The sequence below is a fragment of the Salvelinus sp. IW2-2015 genome, linkage group LG4p (assembly GCF_002910315.2).
Source record: "Salvelinus sp. IW2-2015 linkage group LG4p, ASM291031v2, whole genome shotgun sequence".
Taxonomy (NCBI): domain Eukaryota; kingdom Metazoa; phylum Chordata; class Actinopteri; order Salmoniformes; family Salmonidae; genus Salvelinus; species Salvelinus sp. IW2-2015.
The window spans coordinates 27,331,203-27,349,451 of record NC_036841.1 but is presented as its reverse complement, the minus strand read 5'-3'; the positions used below and the strand labels follow the sequence as shown (position 1 = coordinate 27,349,451).

The following is an 18,249-nucleotide window of genomic DNA, read 5'->3' as shown; positions in this document are numbered from 1 at the left end:
GGGCAGCCACGCACGCAGGTTCTGGAGCCGAGGAGAGCGCCTGTAGGGCAGCGCGCCGAGAAGCGTTTTTTTGTAGGCCAGCCACGGGCCCAGGTGGGGGGGGGAAAATGTAGGAAAGGAGGGCCCCTCGAGCCAGGTTGTAGAGTAGACCTGTATGGAGCCTTGACCAGGCTGGGAGACGGAGGAGGCTTGTAAGGCAGCCACGACCAGGCTTGGGAGGGGAGAGGCCTGTGCACCGACAGGTGGGGAGGCGAGTCCAGACAGCTGGGAGAGAGGCGCTGTAGTGTGAAGTGCGGAGGAGGCCTGTAGGGCAGTTTCGCCGACGACCAGGCATGGGAGTAGAGGAGGGCTGTAGGGCGACATCGCTGAGGGAAGCGTCGTTGACCAGGTGGGAGGGGAGAGGCCTGTATTGGCAGCACCCAGGTCTGGGAGAGGCGAGAGCCTGTAAGGCAGCCACGACAGGCTGGGAGAGAGAGGGCTGTAGGGCGACCAGGCTGGGAGGGGAGAGGCCTGTAAGGGCAGTCACGCAGGCTGGGAGAGGAGAGAGGCCTGTAGGGAGCCACGACCAGGGGAAATTGGAGAGGCCTTTAGGGCAGGCCACGACCCAGGTGGGAGAGGAGAGGCTGTAGGGCGACCAGGCCTGGGCGGGGAAGGCCTGTAGGGCAGCCACGACCAGGCTGGGAGAGGAGAGGCCTGTAGGGCAGCCACGACCAGGCTGGGAGAGGCGAGGCCCACCTCAGGAGGCTCTGGTCTGGGCTAGAGCGGTCTTCCTATGCAGCTTCTTCTGCAGGGGCTAAGCAGTTTGAGAAGGAGACATTAGCTCTGCAGACATCCCTGAAGCAGCCAGCCTGTGAATTAAGCACATATCTCCAGTGTCAGTCCTGGCTCAGAGCCAACACTGAGAAAAGCTGAACAAGACATGTAGAGTGCTTGGACCGAAACAGCTCTGATGCCTGGGATCTTCTTAGAGAAAGAAAAATGTTATGATCATGTTTCATCATTTTTTTTTGTATTTTATTTGGATCTCCATTAGCTGTTGCAAAAGCAGACGCTACTCTTCCTGGATTCGACACAAAACATGAAACATCATAATACAGAACATTAATAGACAAGCTCAAGGACAGAACTACATACGTTTAAAGTGGCGCAGCGGTCTAAGGCACTGCGTCTCAGTGCTGTAAGCGTCACTACAGACGATTCCAGGCTGTATCACAACCGGCTGTGATTGGGAGTCCCGTAGGGCGGCGCACAATTGGCCCAGCGTCGTCTGGGTTTGGACCGGTGTAGGTCGTCATTGTAAAAAAGAATTTGTTCTTAACTGACTTGCCAAGTTAAATAAAAATATAAAGCTGAGATGATTGAAACAGCATGTTGCAGCTAAAAAACACACCGGACCAGGATTTTTTAAAAACATCATCTATCTGGCTACATTGTCAAAGAAACGGTATGATTTATTGCCTGATTGATTGTGAGTGTCCGTCCTGTAGTGAAAACCACCCACACTAAGCTCTGAAGAAGGAAAATCAGCATCATGGCTTGTCCTGCCACCATGTTCTTTGAGATGTTCTTTGTGGGGGCGTGTGTGTCGTACAGCAGCCAAGCTTCTTCCTCCCAGTGATCACAGCATGGGGGCTGGCTAGCGATGGATGAAACATCATGTCATCTAAGCCCTTTTGCTCTGCTTCTATGTCGTTGCTCAAGAGAACTGGAGACACTTAATGTGTCCGATATTACTTAGAGTAGGCTCATTTAGATTGAAAGATTGGTGAGTGTTTAGAGGAGAAGAGGAACACCTGATTTCCTGTTTGTGTTCCTCATCAAATAATGATCTATTGTCCACTGCTGTTAGAAATGGAGTTATAGGTTTGTAGATTCCATCACAGGATCTCAGGCCAGTAAAGCTTCAGTGTAAAATATTATACATGTACATGGCCAAACGTATAGATCTTTATTGACATTCACTTGGTGAGACAATGTCTAGGTCTTAATTGTCATTCAGTCACAAAAGGCTATTTGTTTTCTAGCCCCTTCTCAGTGTGTGTGGTGTGAATAAAGCATAGTGTTCCTGGCTGTTCCATTAATGCTAGGCTCCTCTCTACTGCACACTGTACTACAGTAACAAGGCTGGGTGCACACAGTGAAGTGAGCCTGGTCTGCAGCAGTAAGCTTAGCTGTCTGACTCTGCAGGCTGGGGAAGGCTCAGGGCATGCCTCTATTGGTTATTCTCTGAGCACGCTGTACAGAGATCTTTTTATCCTTCCCTGCTATAGCTGACACTTTGCACTCTCTTAGGTTTACCTCAGCCTTGATGTAACGGTTTGATTCCACCATCTATAAGTGACAGGCCACATAATCTTTTTGGCTGCATTGATTGATACCTCCCCTGTTCTTTCTTCACTTCTCTCTCTTACCTGCTCTCTGTCTTCCCTTCTGTCTCCCTCCATGTGACCCTGGCGACCTCCAGTTCCTGAGGGAGGACCTGAACTACCACGATCCCAAAGCCAAGCACAACAGTTTCCACGGAGACGACCAGTTCATCAGTGTGGAAGACCTGTGGAATACCTGGAAGGGTTCTAAAGGTGCTGGAACTACGCTGTAACTAACGCCGTGGTGTTACAGGAGCCTCCCGCTCTGTCTCTGCTCTCTACAGGCTAGCAGTACAAACAAGTCTCCCCTCCAGGCACACTGCCCCACTTAGTGCATCCGTGTGCATATAAGAGAGTCTCAGACGATGAATCTCTGTCAGTACACTGTGTTCTGTGTTCTCCTCAAGGGAGCGCTGCTCTGTCCGTCCAGCCCTCCTTGTTTGAGGTCTCACTGCTGACTGACACCATGTTAGCTACAGTACCAGTCAAAAGTTTGAACACACCTACTCATTTCAGAGTTCTTCTAAATGTTTGACTATTTTCAACATTGTAGAATAATAGTGAAGACATCAAAACAATGTAATAACACATGGAATAATTTAACCAAAAAAGTGATAAACAAATCAAAATATATTTATATTTGAGATTCTTCAAAGTATTTACCCTTTCCCTTGATGACAGCTTTGCACACTTTTGGCATTCTCTCAACCAGCTTCATGAAGTAGTCACCTGGAATGCATTTCAATTAACAGGTGTGCCTTGTTAACATTTTATTTGTGGAATTTCTTTCCTTAATGCGTTTGAGCCAATCAGTTGTGTTGTGACAATGTAGGGGTTGGTATACAGAAGATAGCCCTGTGTGGTACAATTCCATATTATGGCAAGAACAGCTCAAAGAAAAAAAACTGTCCATTCAATAGTTTAAGACATGAAGGTCAGTCAATCCGGAAAATTTCAAGAACTTTGAAAGTTTCTTCAAGTACAGTCGCAAAAACCAGCAGCGCTATGATGAAACGGGATCTCATGAGTACCGCCACAGGAAAGGAAGACCCAGAGTTACCTCTGCTGCAGAGGATAAGTTCATTGGAGTTGCCAGCCTCAGAAATTGCAGCCTAAATAAATGCTTCAGAGTTCAAGTAACAGACACATCTCAACATCAACTGTTCAGAGGAGACTGTGTGAATCAGACCTTCATGGTTGAATTGCTGCAAAGAAACCACCACTAAAGGACTCCAATAAGAGGAAGAGACTTGCTTTGGCCATGAAACACGAGCAATGGACATTAGACCGGTGGAAATCTGTCCTTTTGGTCTGATGAGTCCAAATTTGAGATTTCTGGTTCCAAATACCGTGTCTTTGTGAGACGCAGATGACGTGAACAGATGATCTTCGTATGTGTGGTTCCCACCGTGAAGCATGGAGGAGGAGGTGTGATGGTGTGGGGGTGCATTGCTGGTGAAACTGTTTGTGATTTATTTAGAATTACAAGCACACTTAACCAGCATGGCTACCACAGCATTCTGCAGTGATACGCCATCCCATCTGGTTTGCGCTTAGTGGGACTATCATTTGTTTTTTCAACAGGACAATGAACCAACACACCTCCAGGCTGTGTAAGGGCTATTTGACCAAGGAGAGTGATGGAGTGCTACATCAGATGACCTGGCCTGCACAATCACCCGACCTCAACCCAATTGAGATGAGTTGGGCCACAGAGTGAAGGAAAAGCAGCTTACAAGTGCTCAGCATATATGGGAACTCCTTCAAGACTGTTGGAAAAGCATTCCAGGTGAAGTTGGTTGAGAGAATGCTACGAGTGTGCAAAGCTGTCATAAAGGCTGGCTACTTTGAGGAATATAAAATCTTAAAATAAATGTTGATTTAACACTTTTTTGGTTACTACTTGATTCCATATGTGTTATTTCATAGTGTTGATGTCTTCACTATTACTCTACAATATAGTAAAAATAAAGAAAGTCCCTTGAATGAGTAGGTGTGTCCAAACTTTTGACTGGTACTGCATATCAGAACCCTTCCCTGCTGTTCTGAGCCTCCCTGTGCTTTGTACTGTCTGTTTTAAAGCACTGCGTTGTTTTTACATTTGTATCATCAGTAATTAGATATCGATTGAAAGCTTAGATTTTCTGTCTGGTTACTGCAGTTAGGCTGCCCAGCCAGAGTAGTCAAACGTATCAGTTGCTATGTCATCATAGTCAAGTGAAGTGCAGACCACTTAGCAGCTCAAGCATCCTGGCAGAGGGTGACTAGTGTACCTTTCATCAGAACATACACACACAGATAACAACCATCCACACTGATGTACCAGCTACGCCTCCCTCTCCTTGACCTGCTGGCATTACACTCACTACTCTTTGTCCCTTACCCCTCCTTCCTCCCTCTCTCTCTTTATCTGTCTCTCTCATTCCACCCTCCCCTCTCCCTACCTCTCTTCTGTCCCCCATCTCTCCAACCCCCCCCCTTTCCGTTTCCCTCTCTGGTTGTGTTTGAGTCTCTGCATTGCAGCTTCCTGTCAGGGGGTGCTCAGAGTGGAGGTTTGGAGCCAGGAAACTGCAGAAGCACATTAACCAAGCTAGCTAGTCAGCCTGAGCCCACAACAAACCTCACTGCTGCTGTCTCCCTGCCAGTCCCGTCTCCCTTCCTCTGGCTTTTATTGAGAGATGGCCAATGTGTGTAGCTACATTTAAGTGTGTTATGATAGAGGATACCTCTAAGGGTTTTTGGATACACTCGTCTCACGGCGACGCTCATAAATTATAAAGCAGAGTCAAATGTTCTCTCTCTGTGTGTGGGTCTGCGTTGCCTCAACGTTGGCATATAACCAGTGATGGAGATTACTGAGGCTGAAACGGTCTTTAGAGAGAGTTGAGAAGCAAGGATAGTGTGGTAATATCATGTTTGTGTATTGCAGTGTACAACTGGACAGTGGACGATGTGGTGTTGTGGCTCACCCACGTGGAGCTGCCGCAGTATGTGGACGCCTTCCGCAAGATGCACTTCAACGGTACCATCATGCCCAGGTAAGTTACCCCACAGGGTCCTTCCTACCAACCCTCTTATTCTCTCTCCCCCAATCTTCCTTTAACTGCACTGTAGAGTCTCAATCTGTCTGTTTCCTTCAGGCTGGCTGTGAAGAACGCCACTCTGACAGTGTCCATTCTGAAGATGCTGGATCGCAGCCATGTTCAGAAGCTGCAGCTCAAGGCCTTGGACACTGTGCTGTTTGGAGCCCCACTCAGTAAGTGGATTATTATTATTATTATTATTTATGTTTTTACAATTACATTACCTGTTAGTATTAGTAGTGTGTTTTAACTTTCACCCAGACCGATAAAAGAGGATTTCTGTTGGATACTGAAGCGACTGTTTGTGAATGTAATTATAAGAGGAAGAACAGTGTCTGCTCTGTTTGTCTCTCCAAAGGGAGACAGTTGGGAAAACAACTCCAAAATGTGTTCATTAGTCTCAAGCAGCAGGTTGGCAGTGCTGGAAAATCTGTTCTTATCAAGTTTTAATGTCACATGCACAAGTTAAATGTCGTTATTGCAAGCTATAAACCCAACAATGCAGTAACCAAGAACAATGTAATACTAAAAATAACATAGAACAAAAATAAGAAATAAGCCCCTCCCCCTATATGTTTTAGTTAATCATTTGGACTACCTGCAGTCAGCCTTCTTGCTGCAGCATAGAATACAGTGAATCAGTATGATCCATTTCAATTCTGCTACAATGTCCTCTGATAAATAACATCATTTTATGAGTATCACCAGGGTTACTCTGAGGCCAGAAACCACCATGGTTTCCCCTAAAGTAAGTGAAGTCTTCTTTAGAAAGGCTATTCTGTGGTGCTCTGTGTGCCATACCACAAGCTTTTCCAGCCTCGGCAGAGAGAGAGCATTACTATTGAAGAGGATGTGAGTTGATGCTTAGGCTGAGCTACTCTGTATACTAGGCACACACCTTTGGCGCACTGAGACAAACACACCACACCTCTAGGGCCCTATAAAATCACACCTCTGGCGCACTGAGACAAACACACCACACCTCTGGCCCCTATAACATCGCTTTGTGGACAGAATCATTGAATCCAGACATTAAAATGGAATTCAATAATAATTGTATTGAACTTATTAGAAACGAATTCCCAAGAAATCATAAAACAAAATGCATTCAGTATTCATATTCCCTTAACTTTTTGAAACACAGGAATTCCCCTGTCTGTGTGCATGTCTACTTTTCCGTGTTTAGCGATGATGCTAATGATAACTATCTTCGGGTTTAAATGGAAAGCTTTCCCAAAAAACCTTCTCAATTAAATGTTAACTACAAAGCTAGCCTACCTGCAGAATGAGATCAGGATTATTTTCCTCAATCCAGTGGCCATTTTGGTTTGTCAACTCTGCAATCACATGAGTGAATACAGTAACTATTGGCTAACCAAACAACGGTCCTCTTGCTGTGACACTTTCATAACGAGGTGCATGTCCTAACCTAGGCACTAAGTCCTACCAGTTATGGATTAAAAGCACCTGCACTGTGTGAAAAGCCGTTTAGAAACAGGAACACAAGAATAGTTCCGTTGTAAGTTATGTGGAGCATGATTAGTCGTTCCCGACAGCACCTGGGCTGGTGAAGCAGGAAAACACGGCAGCAGTTGTTGCTGACAGCTATCCGACATGGACATACTTCAGCATGTTGATCACCGCTCTAGTCCCCATGAGGCGCTGCTGTAATCATGGTGGGTTTAGAACACACCAGTTCCCCCGTTTTGTTCCTAACTGGACAATGTATGGTCTTCGTTGTCATCTCCTGTCAGGACTTGGCCCTGGGCTTGGGAGAACCTCCGAGTCATGTCACACCAGACGAGGGGGTTTGCTGGAATCTACCAGTGGGTTTTAGCCCTGGGAGGAGGAGAACCTGATGCTCACATTTTGGGGCTTCGAGTTGTGAATTACCAGTGGGGTTAGCGCCTGGGAGGGAAGGAGAACCTGATGTCTTCACATTCTTGGGGCATCATGTGTGGGGAATTCGTACGCAGTGGGTTAGCCCTGGGGAGGGAAGGAGAACTATGTCTCACATTCTGGGGCAGCAGTGTGTGAATCGTACCAGTGGGTTAGCCCTGGGGAGGGAAGGAGAACCTGATGTCTCACATTCTGGGGCTGCAGTGTGTGTGTGCACACGTGTGTTTCACTATACTTGTGGGGACCAATAGTCTTCACAAGAATAGTTAACAAACAACAATTTGGGAAAATAAGATGTTGAATGGGACTGAATTGTGCGTCCCCACAAGGTTAGTTATACAAGACTGTGTTTTCTGCCTGAGTCCGTTTTCTCCGTTTTTTCCCCAGTTTAAAAAAATATCTAATAAATGTATATTTTTGGGTGTAGAACAAGAATCCCTGGTCAGATTATGTAAGGAAACCAGAATATGAATGCGCCCTAGTCCTTCCTCTGGCCTTGAAGTTCTGTCTGCTCTGCTCTCCATACTAGAGAAAGAAGAGGACACTGTGCAGAGAGGAGGAAGAAAGAGTCGGGGGGGGGGGGGAGAATTTGGGTTATTTTATAGGAAGGTTGCTGCAGGATAAGGGAGAGTTAGGGGTCTGTGTCTGGCATGTATCATTGTGCGTGTGTTTAGTGAAGAGTCTCAGCTGGAGGAAGAGAGGTCGTCTGGAGATGACAGCCTGAGCCTAAAGCCACAGGTTCTGCTGATAGTCCCACAGACTGGCTGTGCACAGCAGCAGCACTTTAAGACACATTTCACAATGGGCCCCATCAAAAATGGATACTTCTCCTTGTCTTAATGGCTGACGCATTTATCAAAGTGGACCCGTTACACAGCCCTTTTTCACAACCTATTAGATGCAACTGGACTGTTCACCTGAAGGAGAACCGAGAAAGACCGGTTTGAGCCAAGTCGTTCCCAGTCTAATGGTCAGTTAGACATGTCACTTTGGACTTTCTAGCCAACATTCCTGCTAATCAGTGACGTGTTTTCAGACAAAGAAAAAGCTAATGGATTGTGTTAGCCGTAGGTCTTTTCCTCTAGCTATCTGCCAAAAATGACATAATTTGGTGTTTTTTTGTTGATGGTGGTGTAAAACTGTCTCAGGCGTCGCTCCAGAATCTCCCACAAGTGTTCAATTGTGTTGAGATCTGGTGACTGAGACACACACACACCTTAATGAGACCAGTCTTTCAAAGTCACTGAGATCTCTTCTAGCCATAGTAGCCAAAACAATGGGAACTGGGAATAAGCATGATGTAATGTTAACTGCTTAATTAACTCAGGAATCACACCTGCGTGGAATCACCTGCCTTCATTATACTTTGTATCCCTCATTTACTGAAGGGTTTCCGTATTCTGGCAGTTACCGGTTTTATTGTGGCAGTTACCGGTTTTATTCTGGCAGTTACCCGTTTTATTCTGGCAGTTACCCGTTTTATTCTGGCAGTTACCCGTTTTATTCTGGCAGTTACCCGTTTTATTCTGGCAGTTACCTGTGCCTGTTTGTGTGTTGAACTGGTTGTATTCAACTACCAGTAATTGAACTGTAGCAACAGGTGATGCAAATTATTTAGTTGAGGATGTCCATAGGGATCAGATATTTCTCTGCAGTATCTGGTCTTCCACAGACGAAGAGTTGGATTCTAATGCTGCAGACCCAAGACAAATTGATAGCGAAGACGCTGAAATTCAATATCATGTCAGCAATGCGAGAGGGAGTTGTTTTCCTGCGGGAGGGAACAGATGATTGGCCTGATGTCTATTAGATAATACTAATATTAGAAACCATGTTATCTCTCCTGTGTGTTGGACATACGACTGTAAAATCAACAGCAAATCAGCATAGTGATTTTTAATTTAGGAAAATCTGTTCCCAAGTATTCCCATGAATAAATAGAGGGATATGTGATCGTATCCCATTGTAATCAAGGTTTGAAATTGCTCAGTTTTGATCAAATACTATATCTGTTTGGGATTATAGTGGTACATTTGCAGCGTACAAATGATTTAGAACTATGTTCTGGCCCCCGAACATCTGCTCAAGGGATAATCGGCCCAGGGCTGAGTGTGATTGGGGACCCCTGCCCTAGAGCTTTATAAGGGAAAAGACTAGGCCACTCATGTGGTTCACCTTGTTGCTGTAACACTGGTCTGACACCAGTCTAGTCATAAATGTTCTTCACTATCCGGCCAAGTTCTGCTGTTAATGGCCAACTGTGTTTGTACTGGATTGTGTAGGCAAGGCTACAAGAGCCCACACACACAGCTCTTGACTGATGACAGAGGGCAAGAAAACATTGCTGGCCTAATGAGCACATTACCATGCATCATTACTCTACATCAATAACCTATGTCGGTGACACGAAAGGAAGCCTTGTGTCAGCGTGGAGGTTGTTTTTCTGTGAGGCGAAGGGAGGTCTTTTGTTCCTTGTCAATAACAGCCAGCCGAGAGAGCTTAGTGTGTAAGGCTTGTTTGTAAGTTGGCACGCCCTCTATGCGCCAGTATAGAGAGATGCCAGGCCCAGGCTTTAGCTGACACTTCACTTCCTCTTTTGTTTCCCTCCAGGACATAAGTGCTGTGCTTGCTAAGAGATCATGCTATGTGTTAGCTCAGATCTTGTCCCTTTACAAGGCCCTACGACGGATCGGCCTTCACAGCTTTAAGAGAATGGGCTTTGTAGTCTTCATCTCTCTGTGCTTTAAGGATGATGGATGGATCACGTCTAAGGCCTCTTGGCTGATTTTACATAAGGGTTAGTTGCTGCCTGCCTGATTGGCGTGCTGGCAGTGACTGTGAGGAATGGGACTGTTCTGAATCCATTAGGATGGCAACATTATGACAGAGGACATTCACACCTCTCTACACGGGCCAAACCGCTCGCCCCCAGAGGACAGGAAGGGCAAGACCGAGGCTGTCGGGGCCGGGCCTTTGATTCGTCGCCTCTCATGTAAATAGTGTGTTAATCTGCCTTTTACCTTGGTCTTTTAGCCTGGTGCCTCCTCAACGCATCCCAACCTCAACCGCACATCTCTCTTGGCGAGACCTCGCCACAGTACCATGACTTGAGTTCATTCAGTTTCACACACTTTCACAACATTAGTTCACCACCAATGAGTTTTGTTGGATGAAGGGACAATCTGAAAACAATATGTATTATTTTCTATGTCTCTGCATCCAGTATGAAGGAGGTTAAAGAGTTTCGCGAGCTAATGCTAAATAGCGTTAGCGCAATGATTGGAAGCCTATGGTATCTGCTAGCATACTAGCTGTTACCATAAACTTACAATCTTTGCGCTAACGCTAGGGGAAGGACATAAAGGTCTTCATTGCCAAAATCCTGAAGTATACCTTTCAACCTAACACTTTTCTCTCTCCCCAGTGAACACTCATAACCACCTGAAGGACTTCATGCTGGTGGTGTCCATAGTGATCGGCATTGGAGGCTGCTGGTTCGCCTACATCCAGAACCGTTACTCCAAGGACCACATGAAGAAGATGATGACGGACCTGGATGGCCTACAGAGGGCTGAGCAGAGCCTGCATGATCTGCAGAAAAAGTGAGTTTGTCTTTCCCTTCAACCACTGTACCTGAGGAAGCAGGCCCATAGAAGCCCATAGAAGTAGTGACTCTGAATGATGTCATTATCCATTGGCTTGACGTCGTGGTGGCTTGACGTCGTGGTGGCTTGACGTCGTGGTGGCTTGACGTCGTGGTGGCTTGACGTCGTGGTGGCTTGACATCGTGGTGGCTTGAAGTCGTGGTGGCTTGAAGTCGTGGTGGCTTGACGAAAGGATGGCTTGACGAGAACTTGGGGACAGTCAGTGTTCATTTGGTCAGGAATTGGCAGAATAAACATGTTTTTCAGGTGTGTCATGTTGAAGCCACTCCATGATACAACAGAAACAGGAAGTGAAGGTTTAACTGGTCTGAAGCCATCAGTTGAGTTCCTCATTCAGAGCTCATTCTAGAGATTGCTGCAGTAATTATGCAAGAGGACAAAATATCCTGTCCACACATTGTGGAACTGTTCTCTATGGAATATCATTGAAGTTTCTCTGAAGTAAGTCTCACAGCTGATCACAAGAGGGACTTGGTATCAACTGTCCTTGAAAATTATTTTTTTATGATTATTCCGCAAACATCTTTTGAAATCTGAGCAAGCATATGGCCCTCTCTAAGCTTCTGTCCTGGTTCTGTCACTACAGAGCTCAACTCCCCTTCCTCCTCTGTGGCCCTCTCTCTCTGTCCTGGTTCTGTCACTACAGAGCTCAACTCCCCTTATCCTCCTCTGTGGCCTCTCTCTCTGTCCGGGTTCTGTCACTACAAAGCTCAACTCCTCCTCCTCTGTGGCCCTCTCTCTCTGTCCTGGTTCTGTCACTACAGAGCTCAACTCCCCTTCCTCCTCTGTGGCTCTTCTCTCTCGTTACTGGTTCTGTCACTACAGAGCTCAACTCCCCTTCCTCCTCTGTGGCCCTCTCTCTCTGTCCTGGTTCTGTCACTACAGAGCTCAACTCCCCTTCCTCCTCTGTGGCCCTTTCTCTCTGTACCTGGTTCTGTCACTACAGAGCTCAACTCCCCTTCCTCCTCTGTGGCCCTCTCTCTCTGTCCTGGTTCTGTCACTACAGAGCTCAACTCCCCTTCCTCCTCTGTGGCCCTCTCTCTCTGTACTGGTTCTGTCACTACAGAGCTCAACTCCCCCTTCCTCCTCTGTCACTACAGTATCAAACGTATGTCTCCCACTAGTATTATAGTACACCGCACAGCTGCTTTGGTGTTGTGTGTTGTAACAGGGGAGCAGAAAGTATGTCTCGCAGCACAGTGTATTGTTCCTGTTGAATACAGACCTACAGGCTCATTCTCCATTCTATGGCATGGCGACAAGCCAGGAGGTTCAAATTTTCCTTCCCTGGCAGGAGGTTCAAATTCTCCTTCCCCCTGGCAGGAGGTTCAAATTCTCCTTCCCCCTGGCAGGAGGTTCAAATTCTCCTTCCCCCTGGCAGGAGGTTCAAATTCTCCTTCCCCCTGGCAGGAGGTTCAAATTCTCCTTCCCCCTGGCAGGAGGTTCAAATTCTCTTTTCCACTTGGCAGGAGGTTCAAATTCTCCTTCCCCTTGGCAGGAGGTTCAAATTCTCCTTCCCCTTGGCAGGAGGTTCAAATTCTCCTTCCCCTTGGGCAGGGGGTTCAAATTCTCCTTCCCCTGGGCAGGAGGTTCAAATTCTCCTTCCCTTGGCAGGAGGTTCAAATTCTCCTTCCCTTGGCAGCGAGGTTAATTCTCCTTCCCTTGGCAGGAGGTCAAATTCTCCTTCCCCTTGGCAGGAGGTTCAAATTCTCCTTCCCCTTGGCAGGAGGTTCAAATTCTCCTTCCCCTTGGCAGGAGGTTCAAATTCTCCTTCCCCTTGGCAGGAGGTTCAAATTCTCGTTATGCATTTGGTTTGCTAAGTGGCTAGATGTCTGCTATTCATTTGTTTTGCTAAGTGGCTAAATGTCTGCTATGTATTTGGTTTGCTAAGTGGCTAGGTGTCTGCTATGCATTTGGTTTGCTAAGTGGCTAGATGTCTGCTATGTATTTGGTTTGCTAAGTGGCTAGATGTCGGCTATGCATTTGGTTTGCTAAGTGGCTAGGTGTCTGCTATGTATTTGGTTTGCTAAGTGGCTAGGTGTCTGCTATGTATTTGGTTTGCTAAGTGACTAGATGTCTGCTATGTATTTGGTTTGCTAAGTGGCTAGATGTCTGCTATGCATTTGGTTTGCTAAGTGGCTAGGTGTCGGCTATGCATTTGGTTTGCTAAGTGGCTAGGGTGTCTGTCTATGCTATGTTGGTTTGCTAAGTGGCTAGGTGTCCTGCTATGCATTTGGTTTGCTAAGGTGCTATTTCGCTATATTGCATTCTGCTATGCTTTTGGCTTAAGTTGCTGCATTGGCTAGGTGTCTGCTATGCATTTGGTTTGCCTATGCGTCAGGTGTCTTCTATGCATCTTGGTTTGCATTGACAAGATGATCAAGCTTCTTGGCTTCAGCAGAGACATCTCATCCCTCCGGCAATTCCCTGTTTCCTAATTTGTTTTAGAAATAGTGCCTCTTGTGTTCCACTTCACCGGTGTTGTCATCACAGCAGCTTCACAACCGATCTTTCAATTATGTTCACCTCGGAAGAAACTGTACAAGAACCCCACGGCTCTTTTGCTTGATGTTGTGGCACGATGCAAGACCCACGGGACTTCTGAAGCGCCCTTTTTAACTAACAAGACCACTGTTAGCATCAAAGAAATAAAGTGTATGGCGGTCCACAGTTAGAATGTCCCTTGTTTTTGAAAATGAAAAGCAAATCTTTGTCCCATTAAAATAACATATGAAATTGAGTCGAGAAAACTTCACGTGTAGTAACCATCTGTTAATGTCCGTAATGACTATTGGTAGCTGGAAACGGCAGATAAAAAAAAAAACGGAATATCTACCAGAGGCCATTTCCAGCAAACCATACTTCCTGTGTTACCAATGGCACGTTGTGTTAGGGTAATCCCAAGTTTTAATCCATTTTAAAAAGGCTAATTTGAGTCTGGTCTTATTATGAACCCCTATTGCAATTATGTCAGCAAAACTGATAATTGTTGGTTCTGATCTAACTATCAAGCAATAAAACTGCCTTCTTTAGACTAGTTGAGTACATCTGGGACCTAGCTCTTTTTGCTGGGGTTTTGATTTGACCCAGGGGTCAAACATCGGCCAAGCCAAACAAAACATTCTTCTAAAAAATTATCTAAGGTTTCTGTTCTTGTTCGCGATATAAATGAAGCGCTATTGGTCCCCTATGACGATATGCGATATTGAATTACTTTTTATTATAGTGAAGTATTATCCATATGGCTAAAATTAACAATCATTTTTCATATTACGTCTTCGACTGAGTCATTTGGCAGGGTTCGCAAGAAATTAGTTTTTGTAAACTCACTCTACTATTTCAACTCAGGGATTTTTTCTTTATTTCTTACTCTATTTCTACACTTTGTAGAATAATAGTGAAGACATTACAAACACATGGGAATCATATAGTAACAACAACAGTAAACAAGTAAATACTTGGGAAACCGGTCGAGGGTTGTGACAGCGAACATGACGTGTCAGAACATCAGAGTCAAGTTCACTCAATGGGATAGGCCTACTTCTATATTTCTGTGAATAGGCTCCAACAAGCCGTCGTTGTTAGTTGCCTAACGGTTAAATTAAAATTAAGACGGTTTAAAATTAATTAGGCCTTCTCAAATTATCCTTATTTTCAGCCCCATTGCCTCCATCTGTGGCTGACGGTTCATAGTATGTAAGTTATGTAATATTACTTGAATATGGCTTATTGTGAGGTAATAAACTGATAAATAACTTCACATTTTGTTTTTATTAAATCAATTATAGCAGTAGCAGAAGCTTACCTACCGTCCCTCCTTCTCAACTGAACAGTATACATCAGTCACAGCTTATGGATCATGTTATTGAGACCACACTAGGCACACTTTATATTTGTGCTGCCCAGAAAATAATAAAGGTTGAGAGGCAGCATCGGCACACAGCTCCTCAATATATAATAAAGCAACATCATCTCTCAAACACTGAGAAATATGACAATTTTTAGATGCGATTACAAATTACATGACTGGTCCCCTGGACTAATCAAATAAAAAGATACTAAACCGCTCCCCTTGAAGTGAAATTGAAAACCCATGGCCCTCCCCATTTTCCTTCTCCGGGTAACAGTTGTGTAAACATTTCGACCGCTCCCTTACCAGCACTTCATTGATAACCATTGATTCTCTTATAACTATTGTGAAAACCCCTACCCAGAAATGTCTGGAGAGTCTTCATTCTAGTGTGGGGATCTTGAAAGTGGCTTTTAATTATTTCCCCACAAATTAACCCTCTTGAATTCTACATATGAATTCCCCTGCATTTGACACTAGAGCCTATTCTCTATCTGAAGTACGTCCCATTGTACACATAGAAATATCATACTGGACATAGCCCCTTGAGAAGAGGTGGTAATGCTACTTTTGCAGTTCGATCCTGGCCCCCTGATTTGGTGCAGAAGTAAAAGTCCCACTATATATAAGGCGCGGAACAGAGAGGGGTCCCATATTTGGGACTCGTGATCTTTGGGTTCTGTCATGTGAACGAAACGAACTGGCACTACATCCAATTGACAAATTCCACCTAGATTCATTCAGGTTAGGTGTCCTCGAGTGGAAAGAAAGGATACATCGGACGAGAGGAACATTAAACATTTGAATAAAGATAAAAAGGGAGACCACCTAACTTCCTCCATTCAGAGGTGAGACATATAATAACTCCGTGGTGGGCCACACTGAGTGGTTTGTGTTAAATTACAGGACTCATTAGGAAACTTCTGATATAGGGCGTCTAGAATTTACTGTATTTGATAACCAAATCAAATTTGGTTGGCCGCAATTCTGGGCATTCTTCCCAGATCATAGTAGGGAAGATTGTCAAAATTGCACTGTTTTTGATAGCGCTCTGTGTGCTGCCTTCCAATCCCCAACATCTTGCCAGAGGAGTGTATAGTTGGTATTCACCATCGCACGCCTTCTCAAGCCTGTGAATGTAGAAGATTCGGGCAGCTAACATTCATATTAATCTGCCAATCACTCAGTCCCATATTCCCCGACTATGCTGGTTGCCACATGTATTTTTGACAGGGAGATGTGGTAAAGTCGCTGAATTGCTGTTTATTGAAAACCCAGAGGGGGATAAAAAGCAAAGGAAACAACCTAAGTTCCTGGATCTTTGATCATATTTGATACGCGGGGAGAGATGCAACATGTGGATGAATAATGAAGGAATTGCTGACTTAAATTATTCATGACCAATAATACATTTCTGCATGGGCAGTCGCCTGTGTGTGGGATCTCCACCAGCCTTGCTACATGAGAAGTGTATCAAATCTACTAGGGGGCCGTGTCTCTGCTGAGAGAGAGCGGCTTGAACAGAGTATGTTAATGCTTCTATTGACGATCCCTCTTCCCCAGACAGACACTCATTGTTAATCCATCTTTCTCAGTTAAGTTACAGGGGATTGTCATGCCCTCTTGTTCATATCACTGTGTAGTAAAACATCTCACCCGTCCCTGCTTGCTGTGGACATGCAGATGAGGCTGGGGATATATCTGCTGCATTCCCTCTCTGCATCTCTCTGAAAACCTAGTGAACACCAAAGCGTGTGAAATGCAATTTGATAATTTTTTAGAGAGAGATTGCAACATCTCATGCCGTACTCAACAGATTGCATGCAGTTTTGTATTGTTGCTGTTTTGTGGTTTTGGGTACCCTATGGGGTTAATAGCACCCTGGTGCTCTTCCCAGGAGCTGAAGGGGAGGGGTCGTGTCCCTCTGTGTCTTTAGGCCGCGTCCTGTTCTCCTAAAACCCATGCTGGGAGAGCTGTGGCTATCACCTGTTGTTCACTACTGGGTGGCCTTTTTACAACACCAGCTGTGCCAGGCATTACTCTTTACACGTCACCTTCCACCGCTTACCTCATCCCATGTGGACGGAGGTGTGTGTGTGTGGGTTGTATGCAGGACAGAACCAGGGTCTTACTAAACGAATCATGTGGACCGGAGGTGAGGTGAGTGGGGTTGTATTCAGGACAAGACAGGTCTCTACTAAACCGTAATCATGTGGACGGAAGGTGAGGTGTGGTGGTTGTATGCAGGACAAAACAAGGAACAGGTTTCTCTACTACGTAATCATGTGGACGAGGTGAGGTGTAGTGGGTTGTAGCAGGACAAGACAGTCTCTACTAAACGTAATCATGTGGACGGAGGTGGGTGTGTGCGGTTGTATGCAGGACCAGACAGGTCCTTCTTCCGTTAAACGTAATCATGTGGGACGGAGGTGAGGTGTGGTGGGTGTTGCAGGACAAACAGGTCTCTATAAACCGTATCATGTGGACGGAGTAGGTGTAGTGGGTGATGAGGCAAGAAGGTCTCTACATAAACGTATCATGTGCGGAGGTGTGGTGTGGTGGGTTGTATGGCGGCAAGCAGGTCTCTAACTAAACGTAATATGTGACGGAGGTGAGGTGTGGTGGGTTGTATGCCGGACAAGACAGGTCTCTATAAATCGTATCATGTGGACCGAGGTGAGTGTGGTGGGTTGTATGCAAGACAAGACAGGTTCTACTAAATGTGGACGGAGGGTGCTGGTGTAGTCAGGTGATATGCAGGACAAGACAGGTCTCTACACTAAACGTAATATGTGGACGGAGGTGAAGTGGGTTGTATGCCAGGACAAGACAGTTCTACTTAAACGTAAATCATGTGGCACGAGGTGAGGTGTAGTGAGGTTTGGTATGCAGGACAAGACAGGTTCCTACTAACGTAAGTCATGTGGACGAGGTGAGGTGTAGTGGGTTGTGAGGACAGAGACAGGTCTCTTACAACGTGATCATGTGACGGAGGTGTGGTATAGTGGGTTGTATGCGGACAAGACAGGTCTCTATAAACGTAATCATGTGGACGAGGTGAGTGTTGTTGCAGGACAAGACAGTCTATCTAAACGTATCATGTGGACGCGGTGTGTGGGTTGTATGCAGGAAAGCAGGGTCCTACACTACGTATCATGATGGACGGAGGTGAGGTGTAGTGGGTTGTTATGCAGTGACAACAGGTCCCTCCTACTAACGTGGTCATAGATGATGTAATGATGGATATGGATTCATACAGCATCCTGGATAGGTAATAGACAGTGCAGTTCGAAAAGTTTTTCTGACCACTTGACGTTACAGCCTTTTTCTAAAATGTATTAAGTTTTGTTTTTGTTTTTTCCCTCCTCTCATTACTCTACCTTTTT

At 45.5% G+C, this 18,249-nt stretch overlaps 1 protein-coding gene across 3 annotated transcripts in view; it reads left to right on the top strand.

Moving 5' to 3' along the window:
• The window catches only part of LOC111960783 (stromal interaction molecule 1), a 62,568-nt gene that overhangs the window by 19,059 nt on the left and 25,260 nt on the right, over nt 1-18,249 (top strand). For all 3 annotated transcript variants that reach the window (XM_023982987.2, XM_023982988.2, XM_070439283.1), the window contains exons 4-7: nt 2,465-2,579; nt 5,296-5,404; nt 5,507-5,622; nt 10,773-10,950. In XM_023982987.2, coding sequence (XP_023838755.1) covers nt 2,465-2,579; nt 5,296-5,404; nt 5,507-5,622; nt 10,773-10,950 — 518 coding nt within the window. The remainder of the gene's footprint in view (nt 1-2,464; nt 2,580-5,295; nt 5,405-5,506; nt 5,623-10,772; nt 10,951-18,249) is intronic.